At 34.7% G+C, this 21,872-nt stretch overlaps 2 protein-coding genes across 2 annotated transcripts; both read left to right on the forward strand.

Annotated features, from left to right (window-relative positions):
• Window positions 1-443: 443 nt before the first annotated feature.
• Window positions 444-3,956, forward strand: LOC132552316 (RNA-binding protein RO60-like). Its single transcript, XM_060216477.1, has 2 exons — window positions 444-653; window positions 2,094-3,956. Exons 1-2 carry the CDS (start codon window positions 478-480, stop codon window positions 3,481-3,483), a joined length of 1,566 nt encoding a protein of 521 aa, XP_060072460.1. The 5' UTR covers window positions 444-477; the 3' UTR covers window positions 3,484-3,956.
• Window positions 3,957-4,480: 524 nt separating this feature from the next.
• Window positions 4,481-20,419, forward strand: LOC132552289 (atrial natriuretic peptide receptor 1-like). Its single transcript, XM_060216451.1, has 7 exons — window positions 4,481-4,727; window positions 13,436-13,555; window positions 14,881-15,171; window positions 15,442-15,746; window positions 16,282-16,417; window positions 17,994-18,085; window positions 20,228-20,419. Exons 1-7 carry the CDS (start codon window positions 4,481-4,483, stop codon window positions 20,417-20,419), a joined length of 1,383 nt encoding a protein of 460 aa, XP_060072434.1.
• The last annotated feature ends 1,453 nt before the right edge of the window (window positions 20,420-21,872 follow it).

Below are 21,872 nucleotides of genomic sequence, written 5' to 3' on the forward strand. Positions count from 1 at the left end.
TTTATTGGAAAGGTTTCTAGAAATATCTTAGGTAAGCAGTTTGGTACCATATATCGTTAGGTCAGATCCGGGATCTTTCTAACTCGTTTTAACATATTACAAACAAGGATATTTCATTTAAAACAACGATAAGTTATTATTGTTATTACTGTTTCACATTCTAGTACATTTATCTCAGTAAACATTACCCCGATATTGCCTTGTTTTGTCCAAATAAAAGAATGTGATGATGACAGGTTGAGTAGGAAGTGCAAATATCTGGCGATGATAAGCGGGCATTTTAAACAAGGGTCATAAATTTATCGCACACCGACTGCGTGACGTACAGCAAAGCTAATTTCAGCGTACTTGGAACACAACTATTTACTTTCGGTTTCACAATCGAAGATTGAAGAAGTACAAGCTACTAGTACGGAAGTAGAGAGTACATTCAGAGTCCCTTGTTGACATCAATGTTGACCTTTTTCACCAGTAACTATGGAAAGTAGCAGAGATGTATCAATGAAGTTATCTATACAGGAAGGCTTTTTAAATTCAAAGGTGTTAACCGAAAAATGGCGACTTCAGAGCTTTCTCGTCCTAGGAACAGAAAGTGGTGCTTACAAACCAGGAAATAAAGATATTCGAAGGAAGGAAGTAAATAGTATTGAAAGGTATTGTTACACTTCTATGGATTATATGTATAGGATTAAGGCATTAGCACGTTATCATTGTTTACTGTACTGTAACGACAACAGATACTACTTTTTGTGTTGTTAGCCGTAAGGTTATGTACTCGGATCCAGTATCGTAGGTTGTACCATATGGTGACAGTATATATATGTATATATAACATAGTTAGTTTGATATATATATACATATAGTGAGTTTGATATATATATAATGTTTGATATATAAATAAATAAATAAATATATATATATATATATATACTCGGATCCAGTATCGTTATTATTCTCTTTATTGCCTCCAGAGATGAAGATTACAGAAGAATGTTGAACATATATACAAAGCGTACGATACATATATAAATGATTACAGAATATGAATAACATAGATACACACTTTATGCTTTAGGAGTAGGCATATCAAGTGCAAATTAAGCGAAAGGGGGTATTTTAAGGTATACCCAAGAGTTTCAAAATACAATTTTCTGACACAAATCAGGTAAACTATAATGAATTGTTAAGTCACATGACTCCTACAAAATGTACATGGACTATTTGTTATCTTTATCATTATATATATTAATTATAATATAGTTTACACATCTTGAACACACAAATACAGGATTTTATCCTGAATTCAATCAGCTCTTCTGCACTAATTTGATAGTTTACATTTCCTCCAATCAATATATGTAATAACTGAAGGTCTGGGAGAGAGTGTAAATAAACACTAAACAGTATATCAGTGGTATTAATTATACTGTATATATATATACTCGGATCCAGTATCGTAGTCCGTGGTTGTACCATGTTGTGACAGAATATATATATATAATATATTCCTACACGTTAAAGTTTGATGACTTATTAAGGTACGTGTTTGGAAGAACTTGTGTAAACACAAGCCAGAACTAGTAGGATATCAGACGGCTGGTAGTAAAATAGCGAGCGGTGAAATGATTTAAATGGCTAAACTTTGATGCATATCTCAAAACGGTTTATTTTACAAAGAGGTTGAACAATGGGGTTGGGACAGAATTGTATATGACCATAATACCTACATATACACGTGGTGCGGTTTCAACAAAAGGCATGAGCTCAGGTCTGATATTTTAGCCATATAGAGATTGTCTCCCTTTAGTCATCACACGCATTAGGCCACGTTTCATGTAACATGTTGGAACATTTTAGGGAAGGTAGGTAGGAAGGCAAATATATTGTTCACAAAATAATTTGAAATGAAATAATTTAATTATAATTTAATAATTTATTATTTCATAAAGGTGAGAGATCTTAACTTAAACAGCTCCTCTTTGAAAATTGCATTCAAACGTTTAAGATAGGTACAAAATGTTAAGGTAGATAGGTGTACCGGAAACAGGATATATATACCTATATGAGTGAATAAAACTATTTATTGATTTCAGTTTGATTGACCTTGGTGATGGCCCGGATGTTGTCAAGACCATATGTTTGACAAATAAGGCGGGAAGGGGTTGTCACCGACTACCTGTGATGTACGCATTGGCTTTGTGTACTCGGTCCACCGACTCCATCACAAAGGAAGCTGCTTATGCTGCGCTCCAGGAAATATGCCCGGAACCCTCAGACTTACTGACATTTGTCATGTTTTGTGAAATGGTGAGCGGGGGAACAGGATGGGGTAGGGCACAACGTCGGGCTATTTCTGACTGGTACAACAGCTTCAAGGACAGGCCTCTGGAATTAGCAGAGGGAGTTACGAAGGAACGGAGTAGCGGTCAGTGGACTCACAAAGACATTGTCAGATTGTCTCATGTAAAACCAGTGTCCGCCTTCGTCCAGTTGATCATAAGATATATCACCAAAGGTCTTGTCGAGGCAAAGAAATTGCCGTCGCCAGTTGATCCTGATCAAGCTAAACAGTGGCAAGGCATCTTAAGATACTTCGAGGCAGTTGAACAGACACGGCAACATACCGGAAGTATGGAAGTAGAGGGGAAGCTTGACATCATAAGGGAACATAGACTAGAACCAGCACATTTGTCTGTTGCTCTGCTGAGATCCCCTCTCGTTTGGAACGTGTTGCTGCAGCATATTCCTCTTAATCTAGTAATTCAGAATATTTCCAAGGTAGATGATACCCCTGACCAGAAAACAGTTCTGGAAAGATTGGAAGATGAGAATGAGCTTCAAAAAGCACACGTGAAACCATTCGAAATATTGATTGCAAGGAAAGAAACCAAGAATGAGAATGTCAGGACAACTTTAGCACGATCTTTCGAGATTTGCGTTCGCCATGTAAAACATACAGACAAAAAATATTCTGTGATAATGGCCGTCGACGGTAAATTGGATACCGATTTACATGGTACAAAATCAGGTACTGTAAAAGAAGCCATAGCCACAACAGCAATAACAATCGCGAGAGTAACACATCCGGAATCGGAGATTGTCACATATCCTGCCGGCAAGGAGAAGACGAAGTTAGATATCCCAAAGACAAACGCCCTTAAATATTTGTACGAACATGCCCAATTAAATGGGACAAATGCCACCTTTGTAAAGGATGTAGAGAATGCCTTGCGTTTAAAGGATGCCGTGGTAGTGTTGATGCACTCACCACCTGATATATTCAAGAAAAGATTGTCCTCGTTATTTCCCCGTAAAGTCTCAACTCGATTGGTAGTTGTCAATTTTGACAAAGACGATGACACGGTGATAAATTCCAATAATCCATTTTTGCTGAACGTGATAGGATTCGATGGCAATACCATTGAAGCCATCATGCGTTTTGTAGAAAGACACGAAAACACGGCGTTGAACACGGGAATCTAGAAATAGCCGTTGTTTCTGGTGATAAAGACAGGAAACATTAAGACGTTAACATGTCGACATTTCCTTTACACTCTTCGCGAGTTCTGATTGTTTTAATCAATTATTTGATCGAATGTGTGTGTGGGTTTTATTTTTACAATTTTATTATTTTCTTTTCATTACCTAGTCCGGTTAGCGTTATACCAATGCTTATTGTTCGTTCGTTTTTTTCTGAAAATTGCGATTCTAGCCAAGAACAACTCGGTTGATTTCGATTAAAATTGGTCAATAGTATCCTTGTGGAAATGACTAATTTTTGCGACACTTAATTTTGTATAAATAGTAGGCTACCCCACCTTTTTGTGAAAGAGAGCGGAGAGGCCTTTGAGAAATTCTTAACAATGCTACAACGAACAGAAGTGTTACGTGTGATTACTTAAATATCGAAGCATATTGTAAATTCTTACTGATGTGAACTATAAAATATCACAATAAAATGCAGAATTAATGCTCTATATCAAAAATATAAATATCATTTGGAAACCTCTGTATTTTATTTCAGTGTGTTAACCTTACCTGTGATTTTTCAATAACCCTTTTGGTCTAAGAAAGTGCTCTAGTGCACGCGTACCACAGACATGACCAACAAAACCGTTTTGCGTGTATCACCAGTAATAATATGCGTTCCGACAGCTGTCAAGTACCTATTGTATATTGTATCTTGGACCAATCAAGAAGGAATTGATTTTGAGGCGTTCACATCCAGACATAGCGACTGGCTTCATGTTTTAATAGCGATACCTGTGACCAGGTGTTAATTGAAACACGTAACGGATAAGTTATTTGATACGAGTCATGAGAGTGCTGCAGTAATGATAGATCTGTGGTGTTACATTTGATAGGCTACAATTGGCTTGAAATAATATCAAACATCACGTATCACGGAGAAACTTGCATGTGTTACAAGAGCACAGACCATATAACGTTACGAGAATCATCCTTGAAAACGACGGTGAAGATGTTGGACTTTTACAGTGTGTTTGTTATGGTGTTCTACCAAAGCTCTGTAATTGGTTCTGTTACGGAGTTTTATGTCGGAGTGGCCATGATTTTTGATGCCAATACCCCTTACGACGTGGAGAGGGTAGGACCGGCTATAGATATCGCCATTGAAAGGGTTAACAGGGAAATCCTCAATGGCTCGTACAGGGTGGTCAAGATAGAGCGACACTACGGGAGCGTTTGTAGCAATTCCCGGGCATCAGGTAAGGATGTATACATATGTATATACAAGAACATACACGGTATTAGATATTCTTACTTCTAAATATTAAATATGTGAAAAGATTTTGTCAGATATACGTGATCATAGTCCCGAGACGAGTATTCCAAATTTTCGTATTCCAGAAGACTTGTTCTGATGAGGAGGTGGTAAGTGGTTTTGGGTGCGTATGGGGGCATATTCCTTTCATCCAGTCATTTTAGGTCGTATTACCTAGGTTGCAGTTACGATAGGCCGTGTTATTTTATAAAACTAACACCGTTTAATAACTACAGGTATAAATATGTTATCGTAAGCCAACGGTTAGTATTTCGAAATATTACGACTTGAAATAAATTGAAAAGTCGCGTTACTGAGCTGTAATAATATCAAAAGTCGCGATACTGAGCTGTAATGATCTCAAAAGTCGTGTTACTGAGCTGTAATGATCTCAAAAGTCGCCGGTTACTGAGCTGTAATAATATCAAAAGTCGTGTTACTGAGCTGTAATGATCTCAAAAGTCGTGTTACTGAGCTGTAATAATCTCAAAAGTCGCCGGTTACTGAGCTGTAATAATATCAAAAGTCGCCGGTTACTGCGCTGTAATAATATCAAAAGTCGCCGGTTACTGTGCTGTAATAATCTCAAAAGTCGTGTTACTGAGCTGTAATAATATCAAAAGTCGCCGGTTACTGCGCTGTACTGATCTCAAAAGTCGTGTCACTGAGCTGTAATGATCTCAAAAGTCGCCGGTTACTGTGCTGTAATAATCTCAAAAGTCGCCGGTTACTGTGCTGTAATAATCTCAAAAGTCGTGTTACTGAGTTGTACTAATATCAAAAGTCGTGTTACTGAGTTGTACTAATCTCAAAAGTCGTGTTACTGAACTGAAAAAATCTCAAAAGTCGCGTTACTGATCTTAAGGTAATGGACGACAGCAGTACGCCACTATAACATCGCTGATCTGTTGGGTTTCTATAAGTTTGGAATAATGTTACACACGCTTAAAAGTAGTAATATAATATTATCCTGTTTATCAATCATAGCAAGATATATTATCCTGTTTATCAATTCAGACCTTCCTTCCGATATAATATTATCCTGTTTATCAATTCAGACCTTCCTTCCGGTATAGTAAGATATAATATTATCCTGTTTATCTACTCCTTCCGGTATATAAGATATAATAAATCAATAACCTTCCTTCCGGTATAGTAAGATGTAATATTATCCTGTTTATCAATTCAGACCTTCCTTCCGGTATAGTAAGATATAATATTATCCTGTTTATCAATTCAGACCTTCCTTCCGGTATAGTAAGATATAATATTATCCTGTTTATCAATTCAGACCTTCCTTCCGGTATAGTAAGATATAATATTATCCTGTTTATCAATTCAGACCTTCCTTCCGGTATAGCAAGATATAATATTATCCTGTTTATCAATTCAGACCTTCCTTCCGGTATAGTAAGATATAATATTATCCTGTTTATCAATTCAGACCTTCCTTCCGATATAGTAAGATATAATATTATCCTGTTTATCAATTCAGACCTTCCTTCCGATATAGCAAGATATCATATTATCCTGTGTATCAATTCAGACCTTCCTTCCAATATAGTAAGATATAATATTATCCTGTGTATCAATTCAGACCTTCCTTCCAATATAGTAAGATATAATATTATCCTGTTTATCAATTCAGACCTTCCTTCCGGTATAGCAAGATATAATATTATCCTGTTTATCAATTCAGACCTTCCTTCCGGTATAGCAAGATATAATATTATCCTGTTTATCAATTCAGACCTTCCTTCCGGTATAGCAAGATATAATATTATCCTGTTTATCAATTCAGACCTTCCTTCCGGTATAGCAAGATATAATATTATCCTGTTTATCAATTCAGACCTTCCTTCCGGTATAGCAAGATATAATATTATCCTGTTTATCAATTCAGACCTTCCTTCCGGTATAGCAAGATATAATATTATGCTGTTTATCAATTCAGACCTTCCTTCCGGTATAGCAAGATATAATATTATCCTGTTTATCAATTCAGACCTTCCTTCCGGTATAGCAAGATATAATATTATCCTGTTTATCAATTCAGACCTTCCTTCCGGTATAGCAAGATATAATATTATCCTGTTTATCAATTCAGACCTTCCTTCCGATATAGTAAGATGTAATATTATCCTGTTTATCAATTCAGACCTTCCTTCCGGTATAGTAAGATATAATATTATCCTGTTTATCAATTCAGACCTTCCTTCCGGTATTATTATTTCTTTTATTTCCTCCATATATACATTGACATTGTAGAAAAAAATTGTGCGTTTGTACACACATATACACATAAGAAGCATTTAAGTTAATACAATGTAAGCAATAGACAGAGTTTACGTACGCAAAATATATACATACAACAACTCCTAAAGTTAAGAAAATAAAATAATTTAAGGTTATCCTTACAGTTAAGTCAAATACATATTATAATCATATGATTTAATATGTGAATATTTCATTTTTAAGTCAAAATGACCAAACATTACAATTAAACAGCATGATATTGTTGTAGGATTCTGACGATGAAAACTATTGAATTTAATCTAAAATCCTCTAGTTCAAATGGGGATATATCGCAGTCGATAATACCCCCGAGAAGATCGTGTATTAAATGATAGTTAGACAATTCATTAAGGTAAACTACAAAATCTATGTCTTTCACTGTGCTGAGTAAGCACCAGAGCTGGTCTCGTAAACTCTCTGTGTGAGAGCATTCGAGCACGCTATGGATAATGATATCTTTATACTTGAAGCCACAGTAGTGACACAGGTAAATATTTTCATTTCGCGCATTTTAACGCTTAGTTTAACAATTCGTTTGATATAAACACCATGTTGTGGAAAACGTAGAGCAAGTTTCCAAACCGGGTAAGGATGTATAGTGTTATGTAAGAGAATAAATCGAGAAAAATCACAATCTACGTACATTCTTTCACATAATCTAGTTTCTTCATATTTTCTAACATGACCATTAATTAAAATCTTCTATTGTGATTTGTTAGGAAATACACCATTTTTCATGAATTCAATAAGACATAGTACAAATTATATTTTTTTTAGAATATAAACAATATCAGGCACAAACCCTCTACTAAATGGGTCAGACTGAATTCAAATAACCGTTTAATAAAAATCTCGCATGTTAAATACCCCACATTCATTAAACAAATTCTACCAAGAAATTGCATTTTCTTTATACTGATATATACTTCAATTGAAAACCACCCAAGCAAAGATGTAGACATGTCCGTTCTAGTTCTTAAATTGAAACCTTGAATTGATTTAACAATGAAATTCTGTGCCTTTCCTAACATATAAATTTCTCTTTGCTTTAACTGCCACAATTCACAACCATACAATGCTGAAGGGTAAACTTTAGACATGACTATTTTTGCAGTAGGTAGTTTATTTCTCTTTGCTTTAACTGCCACAATTCACAACCATACAATGCTGAAGAGTAAACTTTAGACTTGTCTATTCTTGCAGTATTGAAGGATTGAGCGTATATGGGTGTGCCCCAGAACGAATCAAAGACATTACTCCACACTTCAATATGGTGGCTGATATGTGCCATTTCATTATTTCGTTTTTTCGCCGCGAAAGAACGACAATTGTCGTTTTTTCGCCGCGCTAAACATCGTCTTTTCGCAGCAACAGAACGAAATAACGTAAGGCGAAATAACGAAAATATAAAGTCGCTGTTTGGCGACCCGAAATACTTTGCCCCGCCGTTTGTCGTTATTTCGCCCCGCCGTTTGTCGTTATTTCGCAGCGAAAAGACGACGTTTGTCGTTATTTCGCCCCGCCGTTTGTCGTTATTTCGCAGCGAAAAGACGACGTTTGTTGTTATTTCGCGGCAAAAAAACGAAATAACGAAATGGCACATATCAGCCACCATACTTCAACTTAGAACAAGCGCGTTCTGTGCGTTAGATATTATTATTTTTGCTGTTCAACGAAACACCAACATGTGTAATACTTTCAACAATTGGTAATTTCGAACCATACAGAGTCACATCACATGATACACTTGATTGGTTTTTGGAAGTGAAAATAAGGATCTTAGATTTAGCGGAAGAAATTTCCACTTTCGGCTGTATAACTCACAAAATGAGAGTAAATGCTGTAAATCATAAACGCTGTTACTAACAAGACATATATCATCGGCTTGTGTGGGTATATCGACGCGTGAGGATAACACTACTGACCCTTTTCCGCTAGCTTCAACATGATTTAACAGACCATTTATAAAAACCAAATACAATTTCGCAGATAACGACCCACCTTGTAAAATCCCTCGCTTTATAGTTATATAATTTGACTTAAAACCGTTGAAAATGACTCGACTAGTAAAATGAAAGTACATCTGATACATAATATTCCACGTTCTCCTTTTAATACCCAAGTTGTAAAGCTTATAGAATAGCCCGTCTTGTCAAACACAATCGAGGGCTTTATTACTATCTAAAAAGACAACAAACACTTCGGATGCATGGTCTAGATTATAATTGATGTTTTCTTGTAAATTAAAGGACGTACATAAACTACATAAATCCTTGCGATAGGCTGACTGGCGTCGGTTTGGAAATGAGTCTGACTCTAGGACTGGACTTAAACGGGTAGACAAAAAAGACTCAAATATTTTGAAAAATACAGGAATAAATGTTATGCCTCTGTAGCTGTTTGGATCGTCCTTCGGTTTCCGATTACCTTTGAACAGTGTAATTATCGTGCCCAATTTCCACGATTTTGGAATATATCCATACTTAACAATAATATTAAAAAGATATGTTATATGTGTGACAAGTGAACTGTTACAGTATTTAACATGCTCAAACACAAGACCGTCTGGACCACCTGACTTTTTTGTTTTAAGACCTTTATATATCGAATAAATCTCTTCAAATGTAAACTCATTTTCTAGAAAGGTATCATGGTCAGTTTTGATGTTTTCCTTAATTGTCAATATATCATGTTGAACCTGATTTAAAGTATTAGCATCAAACATTTCGTTACTTTCACTTTCAAAAAGCTTGCCAAAATGTTTACCCCATGCATTTACGATTTATCTCGGATCACGTAGGACCCGGCCATCATACTTCAACTCAGTCTGGGCTAATTTCGGTTTATGTGATTTACTTTTATATAATTGCCAGAATAGCGTTTGATCAACTTCACCGGACTGATCAATTTCAACAAATTGCCGACTCATATACTCGTCGAAAACATTTATTTCTAAAAATATTTTTGCATAATTTATAATCTAGAAAGTGAAAGTCATTACCTGAAAATAAACGTTATCTTTACACAATTTTCTTTTAAACAACATTTTGCTGTGTATCTCTGTTAATTGTTTGTTCCAATATGGTTTAAGATGTCCATTAAATGTACGTTTCTGAATGCAATGTTCTGACGCCTTTAATAAAACATTTTTTAAACTTTCATAATATGAGTCAATCTCGTCATTCCATTTGATTTTCTCTGGAACAGTAATTAAACTGAGCTCAGAATCTACAATAAACTTGTAATTGTTAATTTGACCATTATTCAATGCTTTCCGCCAGTTATATTTGGCATTATTTGTCCAATTGGTTAACGTAACTTGGGAATGTCGATACTACAATAGACTGGGAGGTGATCTGATGAGTTTTCACCATCATCTAAGATTTCAGATTTTCTTACCAAATCTACCATACTACTTTCAACAACAATGTGGTCTATTGTTGTACAGTTGCCAGAGACAGGACAGAAAGTGTATTAAGGCCCACTGCAATCACCTTGGACATTAACAGATACTTAATTATTTCTACTAAAAAAAGTTCCAAAAGCACTTGATCTAGCCTTACTGGGAAACTGATAATTTTCACGTTAAAGTCTCCAATAATTATAGCCCTCCCTTTTTCTAAATATACGGATACAAGAGATTCTAATGTATCTATAGTTTCCTTGAAAACATCCAAGTGTCTTAATGATGCTGGCATGTATACCGAAAAAAACATAGATGAAATTACGTTCAGATTCCAGAATCTCCATGCCAACCATTCGAGGACAATCTATAGTAATTTCCTGAACCCTTAAACTAGATTTGTACAGAATGCAAACGCCACCTCTAATATTGCACGTATACCGAAACGGGTTTACCTTGCGGACTGGTTTTACAATGCATGAATAACCGGATTGGATGGAGGTATCAAAAAAGGACAAATGATATTCCCTTATCCAATGTTATGAGAGACTGCAAACATCAATTTTACGGTCTTCCAAACACTTTAACAAATATAGTTTACCTGACATTATTTACCATCCGGTATAGTAAAATATAATATTACCCTGTTTATCATATAGTCTTTAATCAGTGTTATTTAAATTGAAACACGGTATAATGGATTTGAAGGAATTTGATGGAATGGAACATCGAGAAAGTGGTTTCTTATTATTAATCAGAATATCGGGTACCAATTGTATCTGTTTAAAACTAGTTCTGTTAATGAGATCGTTGTCCCTGGTTTTAAATTGATATAAAATACAGATACTTCATAACCATTTCCACTTCTTCAGAAATTTTTATTTTTATTTGCGTTTAAACTGAAAAGTTAATAATAAAAGAGAACAATGTATCTGTCGGTGATATACTCAATAAATTTATTTACCAGTTTATGAGGAACAGTTCGTGTTTAGTCAGTTCCGCCGTTATTGCTATAAGAGAAACAGACATTCTCGAAAGCTCGCAAAATACAGTTTTCAATTGTTGTTTATGTAACGATAAATATCTTCTTAAGTATTAATTACTTATACACTGTTTTAACGAACTATGATAACTTAATTAATAGTTTTAAATGACCGTCACACTAAACGTCAAAACACAAATTATTGATAATTTAACGAAATAGTTTTAAATGACCATCACACTCAACGTCAAAACACAAATTATTGATAATTTAACTAAACAGATTTAAATGACCATCGCACTCAACGTCAAAACACAAATTATTGATAATTTAACTAAATAGATTTAAATGACCATCGCACTCAACGTCAAAACACAAATTTTTGATAATTTAACTAAACAGATTTAAATAACCATCGCACTCAACGTCAAAACACAAATTATTGATAATTTAACTAAATAGATTTAAATGACCATCGCACTCAACGTCAAAACACAAATTATTGATAATTTAACGAAATAGATTTAAATGACCATCGCACTCAACGTGAAACACAAATTATTGAAAATTTAACTAAACAGATTTAAATAACCATCGCACTCAACGTCAAAACACAAATTATTGATAATTTAACTAAATAGATTTAAATGACCATCGCACTCAACGTCAAAACACAAATTATTGATAATTTAACTAAATAGATTTAAATGACCATCGCACTCAACGTGAAACACAAATTATTGATAATCTAACGAACTATTTACAATAAATTACGACTACAACGCTAGTAACTGATGTTTCAATTCTAACTTATTAGTGTCATTTTTCAGATGATAACAGTAACACCTATCTGAATTTATTTCAATGAATGAATAAAGAACTCAATGAAAGCTCTTCATCAACATTTAACAAGGGACATATATAAACATGAACAACGTAATCCAATTTCGTATACCGTTATAGTAATAGAAACAAGTTTAAGCTGTTGAAGACATTCTACCCGGCAACCTGTCTGGTGAAAGCGATGATTTAATTAAGGTATCTGATAGACCGATATGGAAATCGATTGTCTTTGTTTTACTTGATTGCTGTAAACATCGATCGAAGTACGTGTAATATTACATGTTATATTTCAAGATGTTCCTGGACATTTATCGATCTGCTTTTTTCTCTAGACTAAACGTTATACGTGCGAATTAAATGCCTTCGATATATATATAATGAAAATATCAACAGCTCAGTGTCCGGTTCAATATATGAGAATAATAATCAGAAACACGATGTGCATTATTATTCTCATATATATATATATATATATATATATATATGTGTGTGTGTATGAATATTATGAGTGATTAAAGACAATTTAGATGGTGTTTTCCGTAATATTTTGCAGTTTTGGATTCAGTGATCGAAGCGAGTAGGACAATATAGATTTTCAATCAAGTACATTTAAATGTAAATACATGCTCTATAACAGACATTGTGAGATATATTACACAAGGGAACACTCAGGAATCAAGGAAATGAGCGTCATTCTGCTTGAGAAGAAAATGACATTCATTAAAACAAATCTATATTAGTGAGACTCCAAAATCACCTTCCATTTCATAAAGTGATTTTTATTTATCAATATCGGTGTGTGTGCATTATATAACCTCTGTTTTTTCGATACGAATAATTATTAAGTATTTTTGCGTCTTCGTTACAACATATTTCGAATACTTAATTAAACTGCCCACGTTCAGATGTACATTAACATGTAAAACAAGGAATCAGAGATGCTAATAATTCGGTCACGAAAAGTTGACCGATTTTTATACAAACAGGAAATGGAAATATCAGGTTTCGGAATAATCGTCTTGATGTCTTCGAGTCTGTTCCGTTGTCTCATCTCAAATAAATCATTCAATATTCCAATAGGAAAATTAATTCAATGGAACACCAAGCTAATAACATGGAAATATTGCAGGAGTGGTGGCCGATATGTACTACAGACATGGTATAAACGCCTTGATTGGACCGGCTTGTGCGTATGCATTGGATCCTGTAGGTCGTCTGGCCAACTACTGGAATATTCCGCTCATTACAGGTATACGTGTTACATTGTATCATTAAATATTACTGCATAGAATCTGAATATCGTCTGAATAAATACCAGTGGTCGATATTTATCCACATTACTGGTATGGGTGTAATTAAACACAGTGCGGAATAAAAATAGACAAATACAGGCGAATGATACTCAACATCGTTCGAACCCTGATGTGCTGGGTTTTACTTCGATTAGGAGATTACTTGTGTGGGACCCACAAATGAATTTAGTCGTATCTAGCATTTTGTTTGTATAACTGCCATAAAACTTTAGTGAAAAACCTAGCACTTTAGCATCACTGAGTCGTAGAAGGACAAAACAGCTGTATGATGTAGCATCACTGACGAGTCGTAGAAGGACGAAACAGCTGTATGATGTAGCATCACTGACGAGTCGTAGAAGAACAAAACAGCTGTGTGTTGTAGCATCACTGACGAGTCAAAGAAAGACGAAAAAGCTGCATCATATAGCATCACTGACGAGTCTTAGAAGGACGAAATAGCTGTATGATGTAGCATCATTGACGAGTCGTAGAAGGACGAAACAGCTGTATGATGTAGAATCACTGACGAGTCGTAGAAGAACAAAACAGCTATGTGTTGTAGCATCACTGACAAGTCAAAGAAAGACGAAAAAACTGCATCATATAGCATCACTGACGAGTCTTAGAAGGACGAAATAGCTGTATGATGTAGCATCATTGACAAGTCCAAGAAAGACGAAATAGCTGTATGATGTAGTATCACTGACAAGTCGTAGAAAGACAAAGCATATGTATGATGTAGCATCACTGACGAGTCCTAGAAGGACGAAACGTCTGTATGATGCAATTTAATTCATTATTTGACTCTACCCTGTCTTAAAATGAACTTTTCACTTTTGTGACTTTCGTACAGTCTTTCAGATTGCACATGTGAGACTTTGATTCCCCGAAATTTGCCGTAATGTGCAGTATGTACACGGCACATTTAATTGATTTGAATTGTGTAGTGGCACGGTTCAGAATATACACTTGTACTTAGGACCTTTTGAAATTATCAGATGTATGAAAATAATATATGACATATGTTTTGATCATTTTGGATCATGTCTCAGTCGCCACTTGGTTAAAGATTAGTGTCCTTATCATCACTGACGTGTCCTAATAAATCGAAAATTCTGTATGATGCAGTTTAATTCATTATTTAACTCTACTGCACTTAATTCTAAATATGTATTAAAAAATTAATGACTTGTCTTTTTGTAATGACTGTGTAAACACGAATTCATCGCAAATCTTCGCAACTTAAAATGTATCCAAATATCCTTTATCAAATTTTAAGGTCTGGGAGATGGTGGTATGTTTAAAAACAAGACCAATTATCCAACCCTCACCAGACTTGCTTATTGCCAGTGTAGACTACGGAGGGTACTGGGTAGTATATTTGAGGAGTTTCATTGGACAGATGTAGCCATTGTATATGACGTCAATGATGTTCACTCGGAAGTCCTCGGGTCCACCCTGAAGGTCGGTCTCCAAAAGCAAACTATATATCCTTTCATGTTTCCTTATTACGGAAAAGACAATCCCGATTTCAAAGCTATCCTTACAGAGGTCGCCATGGTTACTAGAGGTGAGAGATAATGATGTTGAGTGACGAAATATATTTATCTTTAGAATTTCGAAAACCAGTGTATAGCTGAAGGCTGGATTTTATCATTTGAAGTCGAACAAATTGTTTAATTGTTGAAAACTGTTACCCACTTTATAGTTGGATAGAATGTAGTAAGTATTCTGTCATATAACAAATGGTTCCATGTTTATACTGATGTTTCAGAAGTATCTCAAGAACAATTGTATGATATCTGGCGTATTTAACTGAATACTAACCGGTGTTTTGCAGTGATAGTCCTTGTTGCTCCTGGAGAGTCCGTGCGGAACCTCATGTTATCGGCTTTCGACCTTGGCTTTATAAACACTGGCGAATTTGTTTTCTTCGATATCCATCTATTTTCTTTCCCTGGGGAATATTGGGGCAACCACGACTGGAGACGACACGACACACGTGACCAAGATGCCAGGAAATCATACGAAGCTATGTTTAGAATCAGTCTTCAAGTCCCGATAAGTGCCGAGTGGACGAACTTTACAAGAGAAGTCAAGTTGAAAGCTCAGCAAATGTACAATTTCTCATTTTCTGACGAAGAGGTATTTTTTATTTTCTGGTGTATAGATTGCACACATCAATTTGATTTCGACATACTAAATACAAACATTCTAAAAATTCAATGTAACATATCAACACAGACAGCGATCCTTATTTCAATTGTAATATTAAGTGACACATCTATTGCTTTATACAAGCACCTTTTCTGTTAACGTAAAGGTATTACATTTTGTAGTTCACCATTAGTTATTTAAATTATTATTCCTAATTGCATTCCTCATGGTAAGCTTGGCTAACCTTCTAAACTTAACCCTATCTTATATTCCTAATTTCCAACATAAATACGTCTCTAGCATTCGTACCGGGATGCTTGATACTCGGCATGCTAAATATCTTCATATTTTATACCAACAATCTTTGTGTTTTGTTGTCTGATTCTGATAGTAGTGGATACAAGTATATTTACGTAATAAAAATGACATTTCATCTTGTAATTTTGTCGGATAATAAAGAGTTTTGATGAACGTTGTCTCTCAAGCACTGGTAATATCTTCATGTTGGATTTTATCTTATAAGGTGAATTTTTTTATCGGAGCTTTCCATGACGCAGTGCTGTTATATGGAATCGCCCTAAACGAGAGTCTCAACAACATCTCAGCGCTAAACGACGGCTACACATTCACCAGAGCGATGTGGGACAGGACATTTCAAGGTACCGATACTGATTACCTTTCAAAATACCTACACGAGAACAAAGCAAAACATGATATTGATTAAATATCTATATCCGCGAATAAAGTCGTATTTTGGAACACGTTTGCCATATCCGGAGACAGTTCCGTGAAAATTGTTTATTTCCGTCAATTTTTTAAGTCAAAGTTACTTCCGGTCTTCGATAAACGCGTGTTTAACCATAAAACTCGCTTTTTCACAATTATATTCGTAAATTTACATCATTATCTCAGTTTATTCTATGTCGATCCTTAAACAATTGGTATCTTTTAAAAACTCGTCAAAAAGTTTTAACAAATTTTTTATTTGATGATGTTCCGAAGTGATGGAATGTACTGTAATGCTTTCAATAGATCTGATCCAGTTTTATTGATGTAGTTTGAAAAAAAGAAGGTTATGAACTTTGATTAACAATTTTTCATTTTTTTATCATTACTGTATAATAATGCAATATATCGACACAAACTGACGATTCCACAGATTGAAAATTCTCAGGAATAACAAAATAAAGAAAATCACGTGACTGGCATGGCTAAATTGCCATTTTTGGTCAAACTCGATATGGAACTATTATATTAAAATGATACAGTGGCTTGAATTTATCAAGTTACCACTGAACTGAAGGACATTAGTATCTCCCCATTACCATTCCTGATTATATCGTTATGGAAACTATAAGTGCTGATAAATATTGATGGTCTGCTATCACAACTAAACGTATAAAACCAAAATATTGGTGCCGAAGAGTTACCAGTTTCCAGTCATTATCATATAAAAGTGTAGTGATACATTATTTAATTACTTTTCACTCGATATCTGTGTTTTTATCGATGTCTTTGATGACAGTTTACGCGCTATCTACTCAAATATTTTAATCATACTAAAACGCGCACCACAGATCAGCTTAGAGGAATTCACGGTTCTGTGAAAGATTACTAGGAATAGTGGTAGGACAACAAAGAAACAAATATGTATGTGATATGATTCCTGTCTGATATCTCAGCTGATCTTATCATTCTCCCCTTTATTCTTTTCTATGTAATCTCGTAATCGTGCATGCTGTCCTTACCTTTAAGCTTAAGGGCATGCTCCTCTAGTGTGTTGTGACGAAGTAGCATCTCCCATCTATCTAAGTTTTCTTATCTTGTAAGTTGCCGTTTTGATGCGTTTTTCGTCCTTTTTGATGTTCTGTTGTTTTATGATAGTTCTGAGTGCTAACACTGTAACATCTGGTACATTGAATTGTAAATGTTTAGTCTTACATGGTGGTGCCGTGTTTTCTTTTGACATTTTGTTGTTAGTGCTGTTGACAATTTTGTTCGAAGTGGTTTTTTAAATTATTTATACTGTCCCAAATTTTTGAGAGAACTATATTGTGTGCAATCACAGTATATCGGCATACAACATTCAATAGGCTGCTGAATGTAGTATATACATTCAATAGACTGCTGAATGTAGTAATCTATGTGGTATACTGTAAGTACTACCGACATCAACCTTTCTCTCTGTTGAAGATATCTTAATCGATGACCCCTTTATATTTTTTAATATCACAGGTGTAACCGGAAGTGTGATTATAGACGATAATGGGGATCGGGATACAAGCTATTCCATCCTTGACTTGGACCCAAACACAGGCGAATTTCACGTACGTCAAATGATATTTATCATGAACCATGCTACCTGCGATATATATATATATATACAAACACTTCAGAATAATACAAATATACTGTTTTAAATGAAGACCTATGGTTTTATTAATTCATTAATACTTTCTGCGGGTTTGGGGATATGACATACTGAAGACTGTGGATGAAACATGACCTCAATTATAGGTGTCAAAATTTGTCATTTACACGAATAAGGACGCGACTGATGGGTTGTATGAATGAATAATTGATTTGTTTTCAAAGACCGTGAAATGTTCTTAACCAACATTTGTGATATTCGACGTTAAATTTTTGTTTTCAATGAATTTTTACAATGTTTATATTACATCAGTTGACACATCTCTGATACAAGTTTGTACAGTAGCGACTCGTCAATGATATCGATATAGTGTAAACAGTATGGATTAAATGTACGTTACTGATTACTAACGGTCTCCTTGATTAGAGTTGTATACAGTCTAATGGCTAGTCGCATGGCAATTCGATATGTAACGCCTTTTAATTAATAATATATAGATATTACATAATATATTTAATATTTATTTTCGTCACAATTAAGCGTAAAAGTACAACACAGCCATGCATGTGAGGGGCAAATATATTACCTGTTGATACTGACCACTTATCTAGGAGAAATACGCTGCACGGCACTTTACATCAAACAATACATTAGATACGTGAACCAGCTAGAGTCAGTCTTGTTTTCTCTCTGTACTTTTTTGTGCTTCTGAAGGAGTTGCTGGATTTTACAGCTGGAAACATTTATGATAAATTCACTCACGCATCCATCTCTTTTACGTTAAATAAAGATATTAAATATACACGTTAAGTGTATATTGTGGAAGCTGCAGCAGCTGGCTTTCGCATTCCAATAGAAGTTACAATTAAAGTATTCTTTAAAACGCTGTGGTAAGTGTTAAATTTATTTTGTAGATGATTTCTTGATGATGTATTTGAGATTTAATTTAGATCCAAGAATGATAACAAAAATCATACCGCAATTAATTAATACATATTAAGGAATCCCCAGTCTGTCCACGTTTTACGTTTTAGCTGGACCAGACGTTTATCCAACGCATATGAAGTATTATAAAACGTGTATTCTAACATAAACTCTTACTTCCATAAAGTATTAATTGTTATATGATATTCTTTTATAATAACGAATTATCATATATACTCTTATTCCAGCAGCTCCGGGCATCATACATCCAAAATTGATCCCAATAATCATTTAACAATATCATTTGTACAATTCATGGACGAATAGAAATATTCATCGGTAGTCCCTACAAAATATTTCCAAAAACAGCATCATATTGAATTTAGATAAATCTAATGCATAATTTAGAGATAGAAGAACGGCATTTTACCGGGGATATCTGTGCTGTAGCGGTACAGTCGGCTATGATGTATAGGTATAAAAGTCATCATTTCCTTAGGCTAATGTCACTATAGGGAGTTGATGATAATGATTGTACAAAAAAATAAATACAATTCAATTCTGACCAACGTGAGATTCGGTGAGCTAGATATCATCCTTAAAACGAAAAAATACATTATACATATAAAATGATGTTACTGTAATAAGGAATACTACCAGAAAGGCTGGGATTTCATTCAGAAATGATCATAAGATGAAGTCGTGTATATCAGGACGAAACAAAGGGAAACTTAGACTAGAAACTTAACACGTTGTACATCAGTATTATATTACCAGACAGAGAGATATGACAAGGTGGCGTAGATTTTATTGGGATTCCTAGATATAGATATTAACTTTGTCAGCATGAAACCATGGAAAAATCAATACTTTGGCTTCGGGCTCTTACAAAACAATATCCGTACCGTCCATCTCGAGCATATTTAGTAGAACTTTAGTCAGTATGTCGATAAAATGAAGTACATATTGAGCGATTTCTGAAGAACGTCAAGAACATCTGTGAATTCTGAACCGTGCCAGAAAACATTTGAATCAAAACGTGGCATGCAGGTTTTTTCCCATTTAAAGAATTAATTTTCTATAAGTCACCTAGAAGTATTCCAATACATTTTAAAGTATTGTCGCCTGTCACTGCCTAAAATTAAGTGTTTATGACCTTTCGATATCGTTTCAGGTTATCGCTAACTTTTTCGGAGATCGACAATGGTACAATCCTGTTCCCACAAAGTCTGTCCACTGGGCTGGGGGCAGAACAGAACCCCCTCTTAATACACCTTCGTGTGGCTACCAGGGAGACGACCCTATGTGTTCTAAGAAATGTCAGTTGCTATTTCAGACAGTAAAGGCACATACTATGATATCTTGACAATTTCGTTTCTCTCCCGCCTCGAACACCAAAAGTGTAGAAAAGTCGTTAAAATACAATATACGAGAAGCAAAATTAATTTGTTATTATTTCTAATATACCAACATGTAATTGATATTTTAATGATATCTTTTTCATGATAATATAACACGATTTCTTTAAGTTTTGTCTTTAGACTAAATATATTATTAATTGCTGCCGTGAAATAAGAATGTTTAACGAACACCTTGTATCTTTCTGTTTATTAGATTTTTCATACGAACTGAAGAATGTTTAACGGACACCTTGTATCTTTCTGTTTATTAGATTTTTCATACGAACTCGTCTACGTTATAACTGCTATATCTACGCTACTCTTCGTCATTGTGTCTGGTGCTTTCATCCTTTTCCGGTAAGTTTTCATGACACATTACGATATTTTGATATAGACATACAAAGAGCTTAGTGAGTTCTATGTTAAACGTTGTAGAGGGAATGTTTACAATTTTCTAAAGACGTCTGGTTTTGGTGGTCCGTCATCGACGTCATAAAGTCTCGGCTGGTACGAAAATAAACAAACATTACAAAATAAATAGACATTACACATAAGGCAGATTACCAGGACAATTACTGCAGTGTATAAGTAAATCGTTGATACATAAAACAGTTTAACGATTTGATTATAACTACACATTGACGGTGTAATTAATTATGTATCAGTGATTGATTTATCACCCGATTGTGTAGTACACTGTCTTGTCAAACATTATGTTCTGTTGAGGAGGAGGATGATAAACTTTCGATTTGATTAGACGTAAATGACGTGTTTCGCACCAATTCTGGTGGGTATATACGATGGACATGGCCAATGTTTCTCGACAGGACCTCATAAATATATCTGAAAGTGAAATTGAAGAACTTTGCAAGGTCTTTGTGACCAAAAAGATAAGGCCTTCGATAGACTAAGCCTTGTATGAAAGTTTCAAGAAGTCGGCGAACAACGAGACAGTTTGTTCTCATACGTATGCCAATAGCCCTATGAAAGCTTGTACCTTCAGACGCGACGAAGATATTTTCAACCAGAAACTGGATCATTTGGGGAATTTTTCCTCCGTATACTTCATTTTTGATTTGGACGTATTTTTGATGATATACGATTTAGTATATATCATATATATGTATCGCCGATTACCTTTATTAGAAAAGTAAAGTTTATTTATCCAATATTGCCTTAATTGCATTGATAGTAATTTAATCAAGACACACGGGAAATTCTTTTCGAATTTTGGCAGGGCAAACTATTTTATGGAAGCCAAAATATTTGTATTTTTTTCTTTCTGATAAAGGCATCTTCAAAGAGAGCGAGATCTACAAAATATGGCGTGGATGATAAAATATGACGACATTAACTTTCATGTCGATGGCTACAGTATGTCTGTAGGATCAGTGGTAAGTAACCGCCTTGTTACAGTAT

Source organism: Ylistrum balloti, unplaced genomic scaffold (assembly GCF_031769215.1).
Source record: "Ylistrum balloti isolate Yb309-2 unplaced genomic scaffold, AGI_CSIRO_Ybal_v1 Utg370242, whole genome shotgun sequence".
Taxonomy (NCBI): Eukaryota; Metazoa; Mollusca; class Bivalvia; order Pectinida; family Pectinidae; genus Ylistrum; species Ylistrum balloti.